Source organism: Brachyistius frenatus, unplaced genomic scaffold (assembly GCF_029030835.1).
Source record: "Brachyistius frenatus isolate BFR_SWC_R1_liver_20210118 unplaced genomic scaffold, ASM2903083v1 Contig_60, whole genome shotgun sequence".
In the NCBI taxonomy this organism is placed as follows: Eukaryota; Metazoa; Chordata; class Actinopteri; family Embiotocidae; genus Brachyistius; species Brachyistius frenatus.
Window position 1 is genome coordinate 338,234 of NW_027210659.1, and position 19,152 is coordinate 357,385.

General features: G+C 40.2%; 2 protein-coding genes across 2 annotated transcripts; one reads left to right on the top strand and one right to left on the bottom strand.

The window, feature by feature from the left end:
- Nucleotides 1–1,376: 1,376 nt before the first annotated feature.
- Nucleotides 1,377–6,975, top strand: mymk (myomaker, myoblast fusion factor). The gene is made up of 6 exons (XM_069705947.1): nucleotides 1,377–1,743; nucleotides 2,346–2,460; nucleotides 3,396–3,544; nucleotides 3,883–3,999; nucleotides 4,177–4,317; nucleotides 5,857–6,975. Exons 1-6 carry the CDS (start codon nucleotides 1,609–1,611, stop codon nucleotides 6,055–6,057), a joined length of 858 nt encoding a protein of 285 aa, XP_069562048.1. The 5' UTR covers nucleotides 1,377–1,608; the 3' UTR covers nucleotides 6,058–6,975.
- Nucleotides 6,976–11,252: 4,277 nt separating this feature from the next.
- LOC138625183 (tetratricopeptide repeat protein 16) lies at nucleotides 11,253–18,825 on the bottom strand. Its single transcript, XM_069705933.1, has 11 exons — nucleotides 18,774–18,825; nucleotides 18,260–18,435; nucleotides 18,007–18,097; nucleotides 17,212–17,349; nucleotides 16,359–16,459; nucleotides 15,921–16,050; nucleotides 15,212–15,426; nucleotides 13,549–13,847; nucleotides 12,270–12,414; nucleotides 12,000–12,165; nucleotides 11,253–11,682 (listed from the first exon to the last, which is right to left on the bottom strand). The coding sequence occupies exons 1-11, from the start codon at nucleotides 18,804–18,806 to the stop codon at nucleotides 11,353–11,355; spliced, it is 1,824 nt and encodes a 607-aa protein (XP_069562034.1). The 5' UTR covers nucleotides 18,807–18,825; the 3' UTR covers nucleotides 11,253–11,352.
- Between the last annotated feature and the right edge of the window lie 327 nt (nucleotides 18,826–19,152).

Genomic DNA, 19,152 nt, shown 5'->3' on the forward strand with positions numbered 1-19,152 from the left:
CCTTTCTGGGAACAACAGTGCATGCTGCACGGAGTCAAATATAGATTCACTGAGAGGAGGCAAACAGTAATTTGCTTTATATGGCATATGGTGATTCTCTCTGATACCGGGTGCTTTAACAAACCAGTATTTGGAGCCCTGAGAAGGAGAACGGGCCAGCTATTGTGAGCGCCAAGATATTTGAATGAGGAAGTATTTTGGAGCAAAACTACATATAATTATGATATAATGAACGTTTGGACATGGCCTTTATTAAGTGAATGGCCAATACAACAAATAAGTGGTTGCCAATAGAGCAGGAGAATGTTCAACTGAGAGATTCAATTTAATTTTATTTATATAGCGCCAAATCACAACACAGGTTATTTCAAAGAACCTAACACAGAAAGGTCCTAAAAACAGAACTTTACTGCTTTATACAGAGAAAGCCAACATTTCAACAATTACATGTCAGCTAGGAAGGAAAAATTCCCATTTAAATGAGAAAAACAGGGAGAAACCTCCAACCGAACCAACTCAGAGGTGGATGGAGCATCTGCCTCGACCGGCTGGGGTTAGCGGGGAGCAGAGAGAGAAAAGGACGGCATAGAGATCCAAGACATGAACTGTTGGTGGGGCCGGAGATATCTGAAAAAGAAAGAACAGAAAAGTTTCTGGTGTCTGAATCATGTTGAGATAATGCCAAATCTATGAGCTGATAACTCTCCTGTGTGTTTTTACTACTCTCTCATGGCCAGAGCATCACAAGTCATCATCACCGTACCTCCTGCTGGGTGAATGTTTACTCTGATTAAAGTAACTGAGGGTACGCATATGTCCATAACAAAACAGACCGCATGACAGCTGTTTTAATGTCCCCTACAATGTTCCATCTGTTGACTTGGAGAGAGACTGTAGACCTCGTTAAAATGTAATTTTGAGAAAAGCCCGTAGTATATTTTTATTGAACCTAATTGAGCATTTTTTTTTGGCAGATAAATGCCAACTGTTGGCAGCAGATGCAAAATTCCAATGAAGAAATACCCTCATCTGAACAGCTTAATTTACAAGAGCGTTAATATGACGTATCGAAGTCTGAGCCCACTGCTTGTGAACATTGGTATTCTACACAAACCATGTACTGTAATAATAAGGAGACTGGACTGCATGTACCATTAACTCTGCTTATTCCAGTCAAAACTTAAAGTTCAACCACAAACAGATAGTGGTGGTGTGCGGGAAGCCCCTCCCATGTCATGCTGTCATGCTGGCATGCAAACAGCTGCCCGGTGATGACACTGCACATACAGGACTCCATGGAGCTGCCATTATGGGGAACATTTAAACTTTAAAGGGCCAAACTGGACAGCTGGCTACATTCCTGCTGCATGGGAGTGTGTATGAGCACCATGTGTGTTCTCAACCACTCACAACTAGACTCACACACAACGAGGACTAAAGAGACCCCAGGACCTCTAATCTGCTACTTGATATCACATTTTTAATAATTCCTGAATTTTACTCAGGTCAATCTAAAATAATCTTCCCGGACAGAGACTGAGGAACTTCTGACACCTGCAGTATATTTTCTCACAGCTTCTATTTGAGTTGTGTCCCTCCACCTCCACCATGGGGGCTTTTATTGCCAAGATGCTTCTTCCTACGGCGACCAGCCTGGTGTTCCTCCCTACAGCCAGCGTGGCTGCCAAGAGGGGGTTCCACATGGAGGCCATGGTCTACTTCTTCACCATGTTCTTCACGGCGGTGAGAATGCGTTGACATGGTTGCTTACCGGTTCTTGAAATCTCAGTAACTGATGATGGAGTTTGCTGACGGCGCTGATGTTTTTGGTTCTGAACGGAGGAGTTCGTAGAAATTACTCATACAAAGGTTCTTTAATGTTTTCTATCAGATTTTCCACTAAGCTATGATCATGTTTGATCAACGAAAGTGTCATCAAAGTTATGTAGAATTTATACTTGAGAGGTTTTAATCATGTTTGGGAGTCAGCAACACATTTCTGAATCTGATCTGGTTGTAAAATCTTCTTACCAAATCATATCTTCCGATAAATAACATCCTAACCAAAAGCTAAAACTCAAATTTTAATACTCAAGGAACAAATCCTCAGGTTTGCCAAATAGGTTTTCATTTTCTTGTATTTTTAAATGACTAACTGCACATCAAATAATATGGAACCCGATAATGAAGCCCATCCCATTTTACAAGTTCAATGCAGCAGAAAATTTACCAAATTTAGCTTCATTAACAAACTGATGACTTTTATTGAATACAACCAGATGAAAATGTAAAATCTTCCTCCTGGTTGCTGCGGCTGTCTCTTTGACCCGACTGTCTCTCTTCAGATCTACCATGCGTGCGATGGTCCAGGTCTCTCAATCCTGTGTTTCATGAAATATGACATCCTGGAGTACTTCAGTGTTTACAGCACGGCACTCTCCATGTGGGTCACACTTATAGGTGAGTCCTAGTGTACGGAATGTGATGTGCTTTGAATAGTTTGTGGCTGCAGCAATTTCCAGGAAATTTAAATGACCTATCTTAGTAATTGTGTGTGTGTGTGTGTGTGTGTGTGTGTGTGTGTGTGTGTGTGTGTGTGTGTGTGTGTGTGTGTGTGTGTGTGTGTGTGTGTGTGTGTGTGTGAGAGAGAGAGAGAGGGAGAGCTACTGAAAATAACCTTCCTCACTTCCCATACACAAGTTTAAAGACCAGCTCTGTTGCAGCAATTGTTGATAACATATGTTGTGTCCTTGAGTTGGGCACACATGTGCTCCTCTGATTCATGCACTTGTTGTTATTCCCTCATATGATCACACCCAGCCACACACACACATAGTACATTTGCTCCTCCCCCATGGAAGCCTCTGAGGCTTTGGAGCGAGGGCTTTAAATCCGGTGTGGTGGAGGGCCCAATGCTGCGACAGCTGATTTCACCCATCAGTCCTTCCGTTTTTCTTAGAAGGTGTGGTCATTGCAAAATGGCTGGCTCAACGTCAAACCTAACTTTAATAATGTCACGAAGCTACCAAGCTCTTTACAGACTCAAACAGACATTAAAATGGACATGATGCAAACCTCATGACCGAGATAGAGCTAATGTGGTGCGTAGTGCTGCTCTAAATCTTGTTAGTGAGCCTCCATGATTACTGTACCATTTAATGCATTAATCTCACATCAGTGCTGCTCACAGTGGATCCCTCGCTAACGTTATTTTGGTCTAACTTTAATTAAATCCAACCTGATGAGGCGATACAATAGACAGGATTCTGATATGTGTGACTCGTCTGCTGTCTCTACTCAGAGAACAGCTGTGAATTGTAATGTCCAGTTCATCCAGTGTTTTAAAAAGTTAGAAAACCCCTGTTTGAAATTCAGTATGTGTCTCCTTATCGCAGCTCTGGGTGACTTTGATGAACCTCAGCGCTCAACTGTAACGATGTTTGGAGTGTTGACTATCGCTGTGAGGATCTACCAGGATCGCTGGGGCTACGGGATCTACTCCGGACCAATCGGATCAGCCGTCTTCATCATCACTGTCAAATGGGTTAGTGGCAGACGAGATTAACGTATATTAAAATGTTCTTGACACACACCTTAAACAACTTTTTTAGCTCTGTCCTTGACTTTTTTTGACCTCTTTTTATCTTTTTGAATTTGCTCCTATTCTCTTTAATGTTTCTATTTTTTTTCTTCTTCTTTTCCACTTGTTTTTATGCTTTTCCTCTCCTGCATCCATTATTTGTCCTCTTCTTTTCTCCACCCACTTTTCTCCTTCCTCCATTGCCTTTTTTTCTTTACTCTTGCAATCAAATCAATGAGTCACCCTTACATTTTGTGAGTCTAATCTGTGGATGTGGTTGCAATGAACTCCTGCTTTTCCAGCTGCAGAAGATGAAGCAGTTGAGGGCAGTTTATCCTGAGAAGAAAGTGTACACGCAGCAGGTTGGTCCAGGCTGCTGCTTCGGTGCTCTTGCTCTGATGCTGCGTTTCTACTTTGAGGTGACTATCATCAAAATAAAACCAAGCGTAACAGATAAACCCATTAAAATAAATGTTGAAATTTCCAGTTGTTGTTTGTGTGCGACTTTATCTTTTATCAAGACATTTAGTGTTGTTTATGGATATCTGTAGTCTAGTTACATTTCTAAAGTATGGACTTTTTTCTCTCCACTGCAGGAGTGGGATTACGCATACGTCCACAGCTTCTACCATCTGTCTCTGTCGGTGTCCTTTGTGCTGCTGCTGCCAAAGAAGAATCGCTATGCAGGGACGGGACGGAACGCAGCTAAACTCAGCTGCTTCACTCTCTGCTGCTGCGTATGTTACATTTATACATTACATATATATTATACACAAATTCCAGGGGGATAATTTGTAATGACACAAATAATATCAATAATGGGGTGGCCCGATAGTCAAGTGGTTAGGGCCCATAAGTGGGTGATAGATAGATAGATAGATAGATAGATAGATAGATAGATAGATAGATAGATAGATAGATAGATAGATAGATAGATAGATAGATAGATAGATAGATAGATAGATAGATAGATAGATAGATAGATAGATAGATAGATAGATAGATAGATAGATAGATAGATAGATAGATAGATAGATAGATAGATAGATAGATAGATAGATAGATAGATAGATAGATAGATAGATAGATGCTTTATTAATCCCTCAAAGGGAATTTTTTTACATTACAGCAGCATATACAGGGCAAAGCAATACAAATGACAATAAAAATAGAGGTAGTAAAACATTTTAAATATAAAAATTAAGAAAAAATGTGCATTATATACAAATAAAAATAGAATAATATTCTATTGCATCACCTCTTCTTTAAACAACATTATGTAAACACTTGGGAACTGAGGAGAACAGTTGCTGGAGTTTTGAAAGTGAATTGTTGTCCGATTCTTACCTCACATAGGATTTCAGCTGCTCAACAGTTCAGGGTCTCCTTTGATGTATTTTTCATTTCATGATGCACCAGAGGTTTTCAGTGGGTAACAGGTCTGGATTGCAGGCGGCCAGTTTAGCACAGAGCCATTCTGTTGTAATATGTACATAATGTGGTTTGTCATTGTTTTGCTAAAATGAGCAGGGCCTTCCCTTAAAAAGATGTTGTCTGGATGGCAGCATATGTTGCTCCAAAACCTGTATATATTGTTTAACATTAATGGTGCCTTACCAGATTTGCAAGCTACCAATGCCATGTACATTAATGCATCCCTATACTGTCACAGATGCTGGCTCTTGAGCTGTACAGTGATATCAGGCTGGGTGGTCCCTCTCCTCTTTAGCCTAGAGACCACAAAGTCCATGATTCCCAAAATATTTCAAGCCAAGAGCCCAGAGAAGGCGGCAGTGTTCTGGATCATGTTTATATATGGTTTCTTCTTTGCATGGTAGAGTTTTAACCTGCATTTATGGATGCAGCATTGAACTGGGTTCACAGACGATGGTTTTTGGAAGTGTTCCTGAGCCTATGGAGTCATTTCCACTACATAGGCTCACTACATGGGAAGATCCCGGCCAACTCCAACATTGGTTTCAGCCGTTTCCCAACGCAGTCTTTCACAGAGTGGTGAACCCCTTCCCATCTACTCTGCCTCACCGGGATGCGCTTTTTATTCCCCATCATGTTACTGATCTTGTCGTTGAGCTGTTCGACCCGGGGTTTCTTTTAGCTTTGCACAACTGTTCCAGTGTTTTATTGCCAATGAGATAGAAAGTGAAAGGTGAAATAATTTAGGTGGTAAACTTTTAATAAAGCACTTTTCACTGTCAGTCAAGTTTAAATGCTCTGTATTATTATTTAAACCTTTTCCCCAATTATTCTCTCCTCAGACCATGTCCCCTGGTACATCTAAAGAGAAGACAGACAAGTCAAAAAAGAAGACATCTCGGAGCATATGGACTATCCCCACAGAGAAGCTATGGTCACGAGGCTGTAGCACCCCCACCCTGCCTCTTTACAGCCCCCCACCCTCCACACCTATCAAAGGGACCAGCATCAGCAAGCTTAAAGAGATGAATGGCTGGAAGTGAACGCAAAAACATAAATGTCACTCGATCTAACGAGGACTTCATCTTGAAGAGAAGTCGCAGACAGAGGTCGGCCATGAGCGGGAAGCGGGAAAACCACCAACTATCTGTCAGCCAAATGCTGATAATCTTGTATGCGGCTGGTAAATTAATCTACTTCAGCAGGAAACCAACAATCCTGTGGATGTTCCTTTCTACTCCAAAAAAAAAAAAATCACTTTTGGCTGGTAGAATATTTAAAGTCGACTTTAACAGCGACTTTAGGAATCTACCAACCACTGTTGCCAGTAGATAAATATACAAAAGTACCCTGATGAGGTTATAAAATGTGAGGGCAATAACAAAAGGCCGAATTAGGCCTCCGGTGCCCTTAAAGACCCGATAAGAACACCGCCGTCTGCGGTCCGAAGCTGAGGACACGCGAGTCAAGAACACACACAGCACGAACAGGTAGACGGTGGCTGAGACAAGCCAGTAAAACTGACTGGAAAATTTATGGGAAGAACAAACAGGCAGATGGTTTATCTCTCCAAAATGTATAAATGTTCCACAGGGGAGACCCTTCGTCTGCTCACCTCTGTCTGTCCGTCCCCTCTCCTTTCTCTTTCGCGTTTTATACGTCCTCGAGGTGCCAAATGTGACATGTGGAGCATCAGACGGCGGAGCGAGGAAGAGCAGCAGCCCAGACATCAGTCCGGCTGAAGCCTCTTGATGTGTTTCTAGATGAGCAGGTGGAGCGCTCAGTTAACTGCTTCTCTGACCGAGCAGCGTTGGCTATGATTTCTGTCCCTCCTGAGCGTCGTTCAGACTGTCTAACATTATTGTTATTTATAGCTGTATGAAAGGTTGTATATTCAGTATTGTGTCTGTTTGTTTTTGATAATTTTTGTAATGTTTTGTAATTAAAATCGAATGTTATGATCCTGTTTTTAACTGATCTTTAGGCTGGAATTTTAACAGCTTCAACTATCTGAGACATTATCATAACGCAGTGATATGTACTTTGCAGAAGCTGACCATTGACAAAAAAAAAACCTGACTGGCACATACTTCAAGGCCCACTCCAGTGAAGCAACACTAATCCAATTCCAAACCCACAAATCCCATTCCACTTACACTTCAGGAGGACATGGAGTTGTGCGTCCGTGCACGTCACCTGCCCCCGAACACTACCCAAAGACTACAAACGTGTTCGGCGTATCTTAGACAAAACAGTCTCTGGCCAAAATGAGAATGAACCTCCCCTCCACCAGGGAATGTTTTGAGCCGGGGCCAAGCCGCCAGCACCTGTGCCCAGAGAAAGGTGTTTTTGTCTGGACTCAGAAACCTGCCTGGCTGTGCCTCCCGACCCTGACAGGACAGTAACTTGAGCCTTTTATTGCACAAGTGTGAAACACTTTTCAGCTCCTTTATGACCACTGTCTGTGCCGCACCACTGGGCCGAGGGGCTAAGGCCCACACACATTCAAGACTGTATGACTTTACCTGTAAAGACTTCATACTGTCTCTCATCCCAGGTGCACATGCCAAAATGTATAATTTAAACTTTAAGTTACCGACTTATTTTGACTTGATTTCAATCCCTAAATTTTGAAGAGCTGTCGTAAGGACCAGCACAAGGTTCTCAGTTTTAAGATTTTTTTTTAATGATCAACTGACCCTTGGGATAAATGTGGTCCTCATTAGACAAGAAATTTCACAGAAAATCACAGACACAGCGACTGAGAGTTTGAACCCGGGCCTGTCTGCTGACACTCATAGTGGGGTGCTCTGCAGACACTGACAGTTAACACCATAAGTGGTGATTGACATAAGCGGGAGCGTGGTCGTCTCCTCCGTGGTCGTCTGCATGCCAGACTCCACAGCAGCGTGAAATTTCAGCAGGTATTGAAATATAATAAAGAAATACATCTGAATAAACACAAATCACTTTCTCCTATATTCCACGTGCAGTGACCTGTTCAGAGAAGGCGAAGGGAAAATATTCGGTATCAATTTTCATTAGAGCCAATTAAGCGACAGACTCTGGCATGTGTGCTATGTTTGTGCTTTTAGCTCTGTCGTGTCGGTACTTTCTACGGTAAGAAGTGTGCCACGGGTCCTTTCTCTGTGTCAGCTGTTGCCACACCTGTTGTTGATGCTGTGAGGTCAGCTGCCTCTGAGGGAACGCAGCGGAGCTGCGGCCACAACACATCTTCACGGCTGTCGGCTGAAACTCATTCCTCACTGGGGATAACTGGAAATAAATTGTTAGAAAAAAAAACAAAAAAACTTTTCATTCTTTTTAAATTTCTGTCTTGAGATTTTACATTGTATTGTTGGCTGAACATCATCTTTTACCTTTAGAAAGAGTAATTTGACAAAATAATTTTTATCAGATGCGTAAATGCATCTCAAAATGCATGGCTCACTTTCCAATAATGCACAGCCAACTCAATACTCTTTAATTGCTTTGCAGGCCAAAGCAGTAAAAGCTACCAAGAGATATATATTTTGAGATATCAGAAAATAATATCAATTTACTTCCAAGTTAATAACCTGTGTTATGCACATTTTTGTGACAACTGGTTCCTGCGCATTTGTGATTACACTAGAAAAGAGCAGAGAGCACACACCAAATTTAGTGGGACATTTTTGAGGAACATAAAGAAGTAGCAGGGAAACAAATCAATGCATCAAAAACGTCACGGAGAACCAGTGTGCCACAGTTCAAGCTGTTTGTGCCAAATGTTTTTCCCTCAGTAGAATTCGGTGTTGACAGTCTGAACCTGGGGGATGAATTCACGATACACAACCTGCAGTCAAAGAAAACCCACCTGGTTGCTCCTGACCTGAAGCGCCTTCTTCGGTCGTGGACGGTGACGTTTCTGCCTCTCTTGAAACGTAAATTCCACTCAAAATACCTCACCTTGCTCACTTCCTCATTATCGTAGGCTTTCTGAAGCATTTCAAGACTCTGTTGCCGATTTCAAGAGTTTGTCTCCAAATTTGATTCGTACTATCTCCCCAAGTCCATGGTGACCATGGCAAATGCACACGTAACAGTGCTCACAACAAACACATGCAACACAGATGCTGATGGTGATCAAGCAATGTCCTGTGGAATACTAACTCAGAAATGTTTGCTTCCCCCGGCTCCATGTGCATTGTTGTGCTGCACTCTGTTTGTGTGCCAGAGGACCAGTCTCTCAACAGTCTGATCACACGTTGTAATATACTGTGATTTAGCTTCTCAGCTGCAATATAGCACAAAGGTCCCAAACGAATAGGCAGGCATACAAGAGCAAGTATGAGTGAAGCAGAGTGGGAGCTGGTGTGGAACTACACTGCAGGCTGGAGCGCCTGTGAACAGAGACAAGTAGAGTTTAACCTCTGACAGCTGTCTGAAGTGAAACATGTTCAGCGTGTGTTCACTCAACTTCATTGGCCAACTCCATTAAGTTCCATTATTCTATAAATCATCTGCGCAAACAGGTTTGAATTTAATACATAACATTTTATTTGAATTTCCTGAAGAGATGCATATTTCCCCAGAGAATAAATTATTTCTCACAAATCATCATCAAAACTTTTTTTTTCTTTTTCTTAATTGCCTGCTCTGTAACTGTTTTTTTAAAATGTTCTTTTCAATGTTTCGTTTGTCCAACTAACACTCTCAAAGATATTCAATTCACAATTATATCAAACAGTGAGCAAATAATCACAAGAAGCTACAATAAATGAATAAGTAGTACGTCTGACAGCTGTCTGATGTGAAGCATGTTCAGCGTGTGTTCACACAACTTCATAGGCTTGTTTCATTAATCGAGTTTAAGGTTTCTTTAGCTCACAGTTTCCCAAATGTAGGATCATTCATTTGTTGTCGTCTTTAAAATTACTCCTCAGTTTAGGTGTCCAACAATTACACAGAATTGTGCAAATTAGACCAATCAGATCACTTCCACAATGTTGATGTAGATTTGACAGAGCCAATAACCAAACATTTAAATCTCACGTTGAATATATAAAACTAAATATTACCAGTTAAACATAGTGTAGAGCATCATGAAATATGCCATCATGCTAAAATTGTTCCTCTGACACCACCTATTGGACCGGTCCATAATAACATCCTAATGAATCCTAAACTACTGTTGATTTGGATTTTATAGTCTTTTCTTACTCTTCTTTTTTCTGTCTGATGTAAATAAAGATTATACAGGTGTAAAATGTACTGTTTGTCTTTATACTCGTTTCTTTTAGCAATAGCTCTTTCACATAAAAGTTATTTCTCGTGCTAAAGGATTTCTGTCTCTTGTTAAAGTATGAGGTACTGAAATGTCGTTGTGGCTTTATGTATCGTAGATTTTCTTAAACATAAAAGTTATTCACTGACACATCAAATTGATGGATTATTTTAATGTTTGAGACGAAGATCAATACAGAAAATGCACGTTAAAAACAACATTTACAGCAGATGGTTTTCCCACCCGGCGTATCTCCATGATCACCTCTGACATGTAAACTCCTCCACTCTCGCTGTGGAAAGGACTCTTCTGATGTTCACAGGCAGACTGGTGATGTGTGCTGAGTCGTGGTCCAGTGTGGTGCTACGTTGGACGGTCAGATGACTGAAATGTTTCCTTAACCAGTCACACCACAACACAGAAGAACAGAGCGCGAAGAAAAGACTGCAAACAATGTCGAACCGCTTTAATATCCACTTTTCTAGCTGTTGCCATTGAAACCGTCACCTTCCATCCTTGTGTTTGAGTCTATTGCCAATTATATGGAACTTCTTGTCTTAGAGAACACTCACAGGATCAGGTTTTATTCTTGCTTTGTATGGATTTACGTGGATTTTGAAAGTGTTGTCAATCAGCTTTTTATAAAAAAAATGTATTTACTACGATACAATTCTCCCGTTCAGTTGTTCTCACAATACTAGTTTTATATCTACTGTATGTAAATTTTCAGAAATGAGTATGAAATGATTTTTCCCATCACTACCCGCAGGAGCGTCTTCACATTTATCTGCATGTCCTGTTGGTTTACACACAACTTCAGCTCTTTTCCTGCTGCAGCTGATTCTTCTGATTGGCTCACTGTGCTCTCATTGGTCAGAGTCATCTTTTGGAGCTGTTCAGTCAGTCTACGAATACATTACAACACAACACGCAGTGGTTGAAGAAACCTGCTGGTGGCAATGCGGACTGTAAAAACAAGGAGCACCTCTATTGACAGACAGCTGAGTGTTAATTCAGCCTATACAAGTTTTTCACCTTATTTATGTCATTTTGCAGCATTTTTTTTATTTATCTATTCATTCATTTTGCTTATTGGGTGCCAGGTTGTTTGGTTAAGAGAAGTCAGTTGTTTCTCAGAATGAAAGAGATGATTGTTTTTCAATTTTAAATGTGAAGCTGCAAGACATCTTGCCCTAACATCTCCCAGATCCTCCACTTGCGGATGTCTCCAGGCCTCCGAATGAACGATGAACGTTGGCATCGCTGACCTCTGTGGATCGGAGGAGGAACTACCGGCCCTGACGGTGTCCATCACCTGAGCTCGGACTGCTTGTCCTCTTGGACTGGACAGTACATCAGACACGCTGTAGCCAGGGAACAGACTCATGAGCATCGGAGGGGCCTACACAAACAAACACAGAGACGCATACAGTTTACTCCTATTTACTGCAACAAGCTGTGAACATCTTAATAACAAATTCATGGTTTTCTAAGAGCATGAGCAGTGAAAATGTTTACAGACTAATGTAAAGATAAATAAACTGTTTCTTGTTAATTGAATAAGGAACGCAATATTCACTTATGAAGTAATATATCCACAATATAACGTGGAAAAGTTACAACTTCTTTTTGAATGAACAGTTATATAAAGAGTTAGTAGATCAGAATAAGATGAGTGTCGAATGTCAGTGGATGCGAACGGTGCGAAGACGCTCGGACCTGCTCGTTGGTGGGATCCAGGATCAGCATGCAGATGAAGTCCAGTCTGGCTCCCTCCAAGTTCAGGCACTTTCGGAAGGCCTTGGATCTGCTCTCGTAGTACCGGCTGACTGTGGGGTTGTAGTGGATGGCCAGAGAAAACATATCAGCTGCCTGCTGGAAATGCCTGAGGAGGCAGACACGCATTCACACTCACGAATATAACATGGAGACAACATTTTACTCTGCAGCTTTCTCTGTGGAGGGAGTTCATTTTTGTGTGGTTCTGACCCATCCTGGAAAGAGGAAGAGCCCAGCGTGTTGTAGACGACGGCGAGGCGGAGCCGGATAGCGGGGTCGTCGGGCCGCATCATCTCCTCCGCCTGCATGTAGTCAGCCAGAGCGTAATACCAGTCACTCTGCTTAAAGAAACAGTCTGACACACACAGACACATGAAGAATAAATGCATCCTTCCATCAAACTCCATTTAGTCCCATCCATCCATCCGTCATCTGTACCCACTTTATCCTGAACAGGGTCACGGGGGGGCTGGAGCCCTATCCCAGCTCACTTTGGGCGAAGGCAGGGAACACCCTGACAGGTCGCCGGTCCATTTAGTTCCAATATTTCATAAATTGTAGTGCAAACAGGTTTGAATTTAATAGATTAACTGTCATTTTCATTTCCTTATGAATTTGCTGTGTACATTTTTTTTTAACGTTCTTTTCAATGTTTCCTTTGTCCAACTGACACTCTCAAAGATTTACAATCATATCAAACAGTGAGCTTCGCAAATAATCACAAGAAGCTAGAATAAATGAATGACTAGTTCATTATCAAATTTGTTCATTGTTTGTTAATCAACCAATTGATAAATGAACTTAGCATTTGGAGTTTATGAACAATAACGTGCTAACTTGTTCAACACTGCTGACGTTTTTTTCAGAGAGCAGCTTAAATTCAAATCCAGAAAACATTTATTGAATAAATGTTTATTATATCCTGTTTTATGGTGGTGAGAGCTGAAATTGTATAAAAGGTACATCTATCGTGGTTGGAGCAGCTCTTCATATACTACCACTGACAAATGTGGCAAAATTAATATGCACACTTTACACAGGCAATCAAAATTGTTTGCAACATATCAACAAGGAAAAACCTCACAAATGTCCCAGTGGATGCTGCGTCTTTGTGATCAGATCTAAAGAGGAAACTCTGGGGAAGTTTGAATACTATTAGGTTAGGTTAGGTTAGGTTAGGTTAGGTTAGGTTAGGTTAGGTTAGGTTAGGTAGTTACTTTATTAATCCCCGAGGGGAAAAAATTTTCCGCTACAGCAGCATACAGGAAGCCATAGATAATAATAGAATAATAGAAAGTATTTGTGAATACTGTCCCAGATTAACGGAGCTGTTGATGCGTAACAATGACTCAACAATTATTTGTCTAATTTGAACCCTCACATTCTGGCCTGAACAAAATATTCTCCAAAGTTTCAATAAATGATTGTGTTTGTTTGCACTGAAAAGAAAGACTGAAACGGACCCAGAGGCCAGGTGTCGTGGCCTCACCTCCTCGGTTCAGGTACAGGCCCGCCTTGCCTTTCTCCTCCTCGATGGCCTTATTGAGAAGCAGAGTCGCCTCGGCGTAGAGGCCTCTGCCGAAGCACTGAACAGCGAAGTCATTGTAGATGAGAACCAACTGAGACCTGGCTTCCTCTTGCACAGAAACGCTTTCGTCTTTCTTGGCTTTGGCCTCCGCTTGACCCCTGACTTCATTCTCCCCATCCTCCTCCTCGCTCAGCTCCACAACCTGGATCAGATCTTCGATGGCGGATGTGAAGTCTTTCAGACGTCGGTACAGAATCCCTCTGACCGACAAAGAATAATCAAACATGATCAACTAAAACGGAATCAAATTTTGGAAAACAAGATTTAATTCAAAATCATTTAAAGTAAATGATTTAATCCAATTGTTTTGACTTTAGCCAAATTTTTTTTTTTTTTTTTTTTTTTTTTTTTTTTTTTTTTTTTTTTTTTTTTTTTTTTTTTTTTTTTTTTTTTTTTTTTTTTTTTTTTTTTTTTTTTTTTTTTTTTTTTTTTTTTTTTTTTTTTTTTTTTTTTTTTTTTTTTTTTTTTTTTTTTTTTTTTTTTTTTTTTTTTTTTTTTTTTTTTTTTTTTTTTTTTTTTTTTTTTTTTTTTTTTTTTTTTTTTTTTTTTTTTTTTTTTTTTTTTTTTTTTTTTTTTTTTTTTTTTTTTTTTTTTTTTTTTTTTTTTTTTTTTTTTTTTTTTTTTTTTTTTTTTTTTTTTTTTTTTTTTTTTTTTTTTTTTTTTTTTTTTTTTTTTTTTTTTTTTTTTTTTTTTTTTTTTTTTTTTTTTTTTTTTTTTTTTTTTTTTTTTTTTTTTTTTTTTTTTTTTTTTTTTTTTTTTTTTTTTTTTTTTTTTTTTTTTTTTTTTTTTTTTTTTTTTTTTTTTTTTTTTTTTTTTTTTTTTTTTTTTTTTTTTTTTTTTTTTTTACCTTTAGAAGTTAGAGGTGACCTAATAAAGCAATGCTTTTCATTTTGGTGAGCTTCTTAATTGATTGCTTTCTTGTGGTTGACACAAAGAATTTCAGTCATGTGGTTGTTCCTGCTGAACGAACACAGGAAGCCATTCCCCGTGTCACATTGTTACAAATTCACTCACCTGTTTTTTGGGGCTTCCGGTTATACTATAAAAGCAATTTAAAAAGTTGCACTGCACTCTTTCACTCTCCACACATTTATATGCAGCTAATGCATGTCATTATGTTTGTGTCTTCTCTTCCCTCTGTCCTCTGTCTTCCTACACCTTTCTGCAGGTACCTCCGTCTCCGGAGCTGCATGTTTCTGATCTACAGGTTCTTGCACCATCAACCTCACTGTCTATTGTTATTTTTTTCTCTCTCTCTCCACCCTCCCCTCCTCCCATCCTGTCGACAAAGACGTCCTCTTGAGTCCGGTTCTGTCTGAGGTTTCTTCCCATTAAAAGGAAGTTTTTCCTCCCCACTGTTGCTACGTGATGGTTAATAATATAGTATTGTAAGGTCTGACCTCACTATGGAAACTGCCCTGAGATTATGTTGGAATAAAATGAAACTGAATTGACAGTTTCCGAACTAGACAATAAAAATATTTATCTGAAAAAGAGATGTGTTCTACAATATGTCACATCTATTTCTTACCTCGGGCTCGTCTGAGTGTTTCATCGTCCTCACCTGAACAGGTAGAGGCGTCCGTCCCGCGGACTGTTCTCCAGAGCGATGTTAATCATGCAGAGCGCTTTGGGCAGCTGGCCGGATAAAGTCCTGTCCACTGCGTGTTGTCTGGCCCATTCACTCGCTTCCTGCAGCTGCAGCAGCAGAGCTGCAGCTTCCGGACATGACGGGGTCAACACCAAGGCTGACTGCACGTCCTGGTAACACCGCGACGTCTGGACTCAAGAGAAGGTCGTTTAATTACAGACATTTCACGGTGTGGCTACAGTAAGTGCAGTATAATTAAAATACGTATCGTGTGAATGTTCTTAGTCTGGACAAACTCATTTTCTGCGTCAGAATTATAAAACTGAATGAATATTATTTCATCCAGTTTGAATTGCAAATTTTTTTTTCATTATACTAACTGTAAAACATCTGAAAGAAAATTTGGGGGGATGTGTGGTTGGTTTTTTTTGTTTGTTTATTTGTTGTTGTTTTTTTGCTTATATTCAATCTCAACAACAACAACAAAAATGTCTTTGAGAACAAGAAACTAAAAATATTAAGTCCTGACACAAAACCCTTTTTACTCATCGTATGTGTGGTGATTTTACTGCTTGCTTGCGGGGCTGTGGAGCTGCAGGTTTAACATCATTTTACTGCATATCTGCACAGTCTACTGCTGGTTTTAGGTATTTGAAGCATTGGAGGTCGCTGCAGTGTTAACCTGGTTAATCTGCTTGTGCAGTCGGGCTCGGAGGATGTAGAGGTCGGCGGTGTGACCTTGTGTTGCCATCCAGTCGTCCACCAGCTTCAGACAGTCAGTGTGGCGACCTGCAGCTGTTAGACACACCAGGCTGGGATGCAAAGTACAATATGGATTTTTGAACAATGTGTGTATTAGAGACAAAAGAAGAATGAAAACGATACCAAACAAAACTTTATAAATATCACATTTAAGCTCCTGACTTGTAATTAATTACATTACACACTCGACACACAAGCAATAATATTTTCCAATGTGAGTTGAAGCTGCCATAATTTAGACCTACCTATCTCTATACAATGATCTATAGAAAGTAGGATATTTTTGCTAAATATTTGTTAGTAAATTAAAGTAAACATGCACAACTTTAATCTCGGTCTTAGTATGATGGCTTCTTACCTTCTGACCTCATAAGCCTTGCAACCGGGCTTCACCTCAAGAGCTTTACGGAAAGCCTCCAGAGCCTCGAGGAAACAGCCTCGGTCAAACAAGCACTGGCCCTGCAGACAACAGCAAACAGAAAGACCACCATCATCATCTCTGTTCGGGTTGGATTTACAACTACGATTTTTATGAAGGGGGACTTTTAATCAGTGCAACAGCCTGACTTCCAAGGTGATCGATGATATTGTGAAAATGCTTGAAGGCGAAACACTGAATAACAAGTCCAGGAAGGAAGAACAGAAATTTGGTTTTCTGCAATCAACATTGAAAATTCAAACAATAAAGAAATCATATTTACTTCTTATTAGGATTTTTTACATATCTTTTTACTTTTAATTTTCTTAAATTAATGTACAATGATCTGTGCCGAGTCCATACCTGTATTTAAAAAGACAAAAACTGTTCTCCTTTCTCTCTAATCCATGATTTAACTTTTGGAAATGTTGACTGTTGGAAAACCTTCATTTAGGGCTGAAATTGAAAAGGCTTTTTTTTTTTTCTTTGTACAAGATATTAGTCCTTCAATAACAGAAATGATGTATATCCCGTGGACTAAATCAACTAAAAGGTTCAAATAATTATCATGTCTGCCTGTTGCTATGTGATATAAGTGATGAAAAGTATTCAACAATTACATATTTTGTCTATTGTTTTGCAATCACAGAAATATGTTTTCATATCTACAGCCATGTTTAAGTGCCCGCTTCTGATTTTCCTTTTCTGCTGGTGTATTAATACATTATAGATGTACTGTGACAGAAACATGAAAGCCAACAGACGAACAGAGGAGCGTTGTGGCGACTCCGACCTGGAGATAATAGATGAAGGCCAAGCGGGCGTTGAAGGCTCCGGGCTCCAGGAGCCTCGCTTGTTTGTAACAAACTGCTGCCGACTGGAAGTCACACATCTGCAGATAGGCCTCAGCCTGGCTCACATACAGCTGAGTCTGAAACACGCGACAGCAGAGGTTTACCACACCAAGAAATAACTGGATAACAGATCGCAACGCGTGAGACATGAGACAGACAGCAGACCCTAACACCAAGAGAACATACAAGTGACCTTCAGCCACCAGCTGGCTATGAAGTGTTCATTGTGATCATTAAGAGGCTTACAGTAACTTAAAAACAATATTTATTTTGTTATATTTTTGCCTCAACTGTTCTGTTTATTTTATTTATTTTTTTTAATTTTATACACTTTATTAATCCCCGAGGGGAAATGTCTTCACTACAGCAGGGGGGCTCTCAGGGGGAGATGCTGCAGCAGGCTGCCACTAGCGCGGCGCCAGGTAACCTGACCTGAGGTGCATGTTTTTGGATGATGGGAGGAAGCCGGAGAACCCGGAGAGAACCCACGCAAGCACAGGGAGAACATGCAAACTCCGCACAGAAAGGCCCAGGACCGGATTCAAACCCGGAACCTTTTTTGCTGTGAGGGGACAGTGCTAACCACTGCACCACCGTGCTGCCCATTAGCATAAAAAGGAATCATAAAATCAAAAACATCATTTATGAATACTGCCTTTGGTTCACTAGGGAAGCACAAATCATAACATGCAATGAGTTTTGACAGATGTAACTTTGTGTCTTGAGTCGAGCACCTGCTCTGGCTGCAGAGTGATGGCTTTGCTAAAGCAGATGATGGCCTTCTCACACTGGGACTTTCCCATCGCCTCTTTTCCATGAGTATAACTGCAAAGACAGAAATCCTAAAGTTGGCACACATTTTCAGTACAGATCACTCAGATCTTAACATAGCCGAGTGTCATTTCTCTATGTTCCAAAATAAAATACTACAATAGAAACTGAAGAAATGGAACCCTTTAATTCACTCCTAAAAATAAGTTTTCTCACTGCTCTGCTGCCCTGCTTCCAATGATGAGGGTCCCTCGCAGGCCTGGTCTTTGAGTGCGCTGCTCTGCGGGGGCCAGAAAAACTTTACTGGAGCCAAATAACCGCTCAAAGGTCCTTTTTCTCCTGGTTTCCTCCTCCTCTGACGCAGCAGTGGGACAGGACCTCTGCTCTGCTGGCTGGGTGGACAATCAATTGACCGAGATTTCATATCAAATACCAAACATTTCATTTGTCATGAGGGAACAAACCATTTTATGTAGACTCTACCACAAGTTTATCACTATATCAAAGTATGTTTACTTATTGAAGAAACATTGTGGATTTTGGGATAAGTTATGTTGTACTACGTTAACTTGTGTTAAATGTAAAAAAAGATATAGCCGGCTTCAAAACCTGATTCTAACTTCGAAATACTTTAAATACCTTTCAAATCTTGATTTAACTATCTTAGGTTAGTGAGGTTTTTTCTCCAATTTTGCTAGTTTTTCAACCAACATGTGCTCATGTATCTTACCTCTTGGTGGTCTCTCTCCTCTAACGTGTCCATGGACTCGACGAAAGGATGTTTTTACTTGGGCTCGGTCATTTTTAGAGTTGCTGTCGAAGTTAAATCTGAAGGTCGCCATGGAAACCAACTTTAACACCCCAAGAGCCTTTTATTGTATAAAGTAAATACTCTCTACAAGAGGTTTCTTTCCACTTTCTTCCGGCTCCGTTTTGGTTTCCGCTCCAAATTAAGCTGTGCCCTGCCAATACCTATGTGCCCAACACTGAGGTAAAAAAAAAAAAAAAAAGAAATAAGCTGAGCTGTCACTTCATATACAAATACTTATAGCTAAATACGTTGCTAGAAAATGTGGTTTAGGGATGAGGTAGCTGGAGCTAATTCTCCC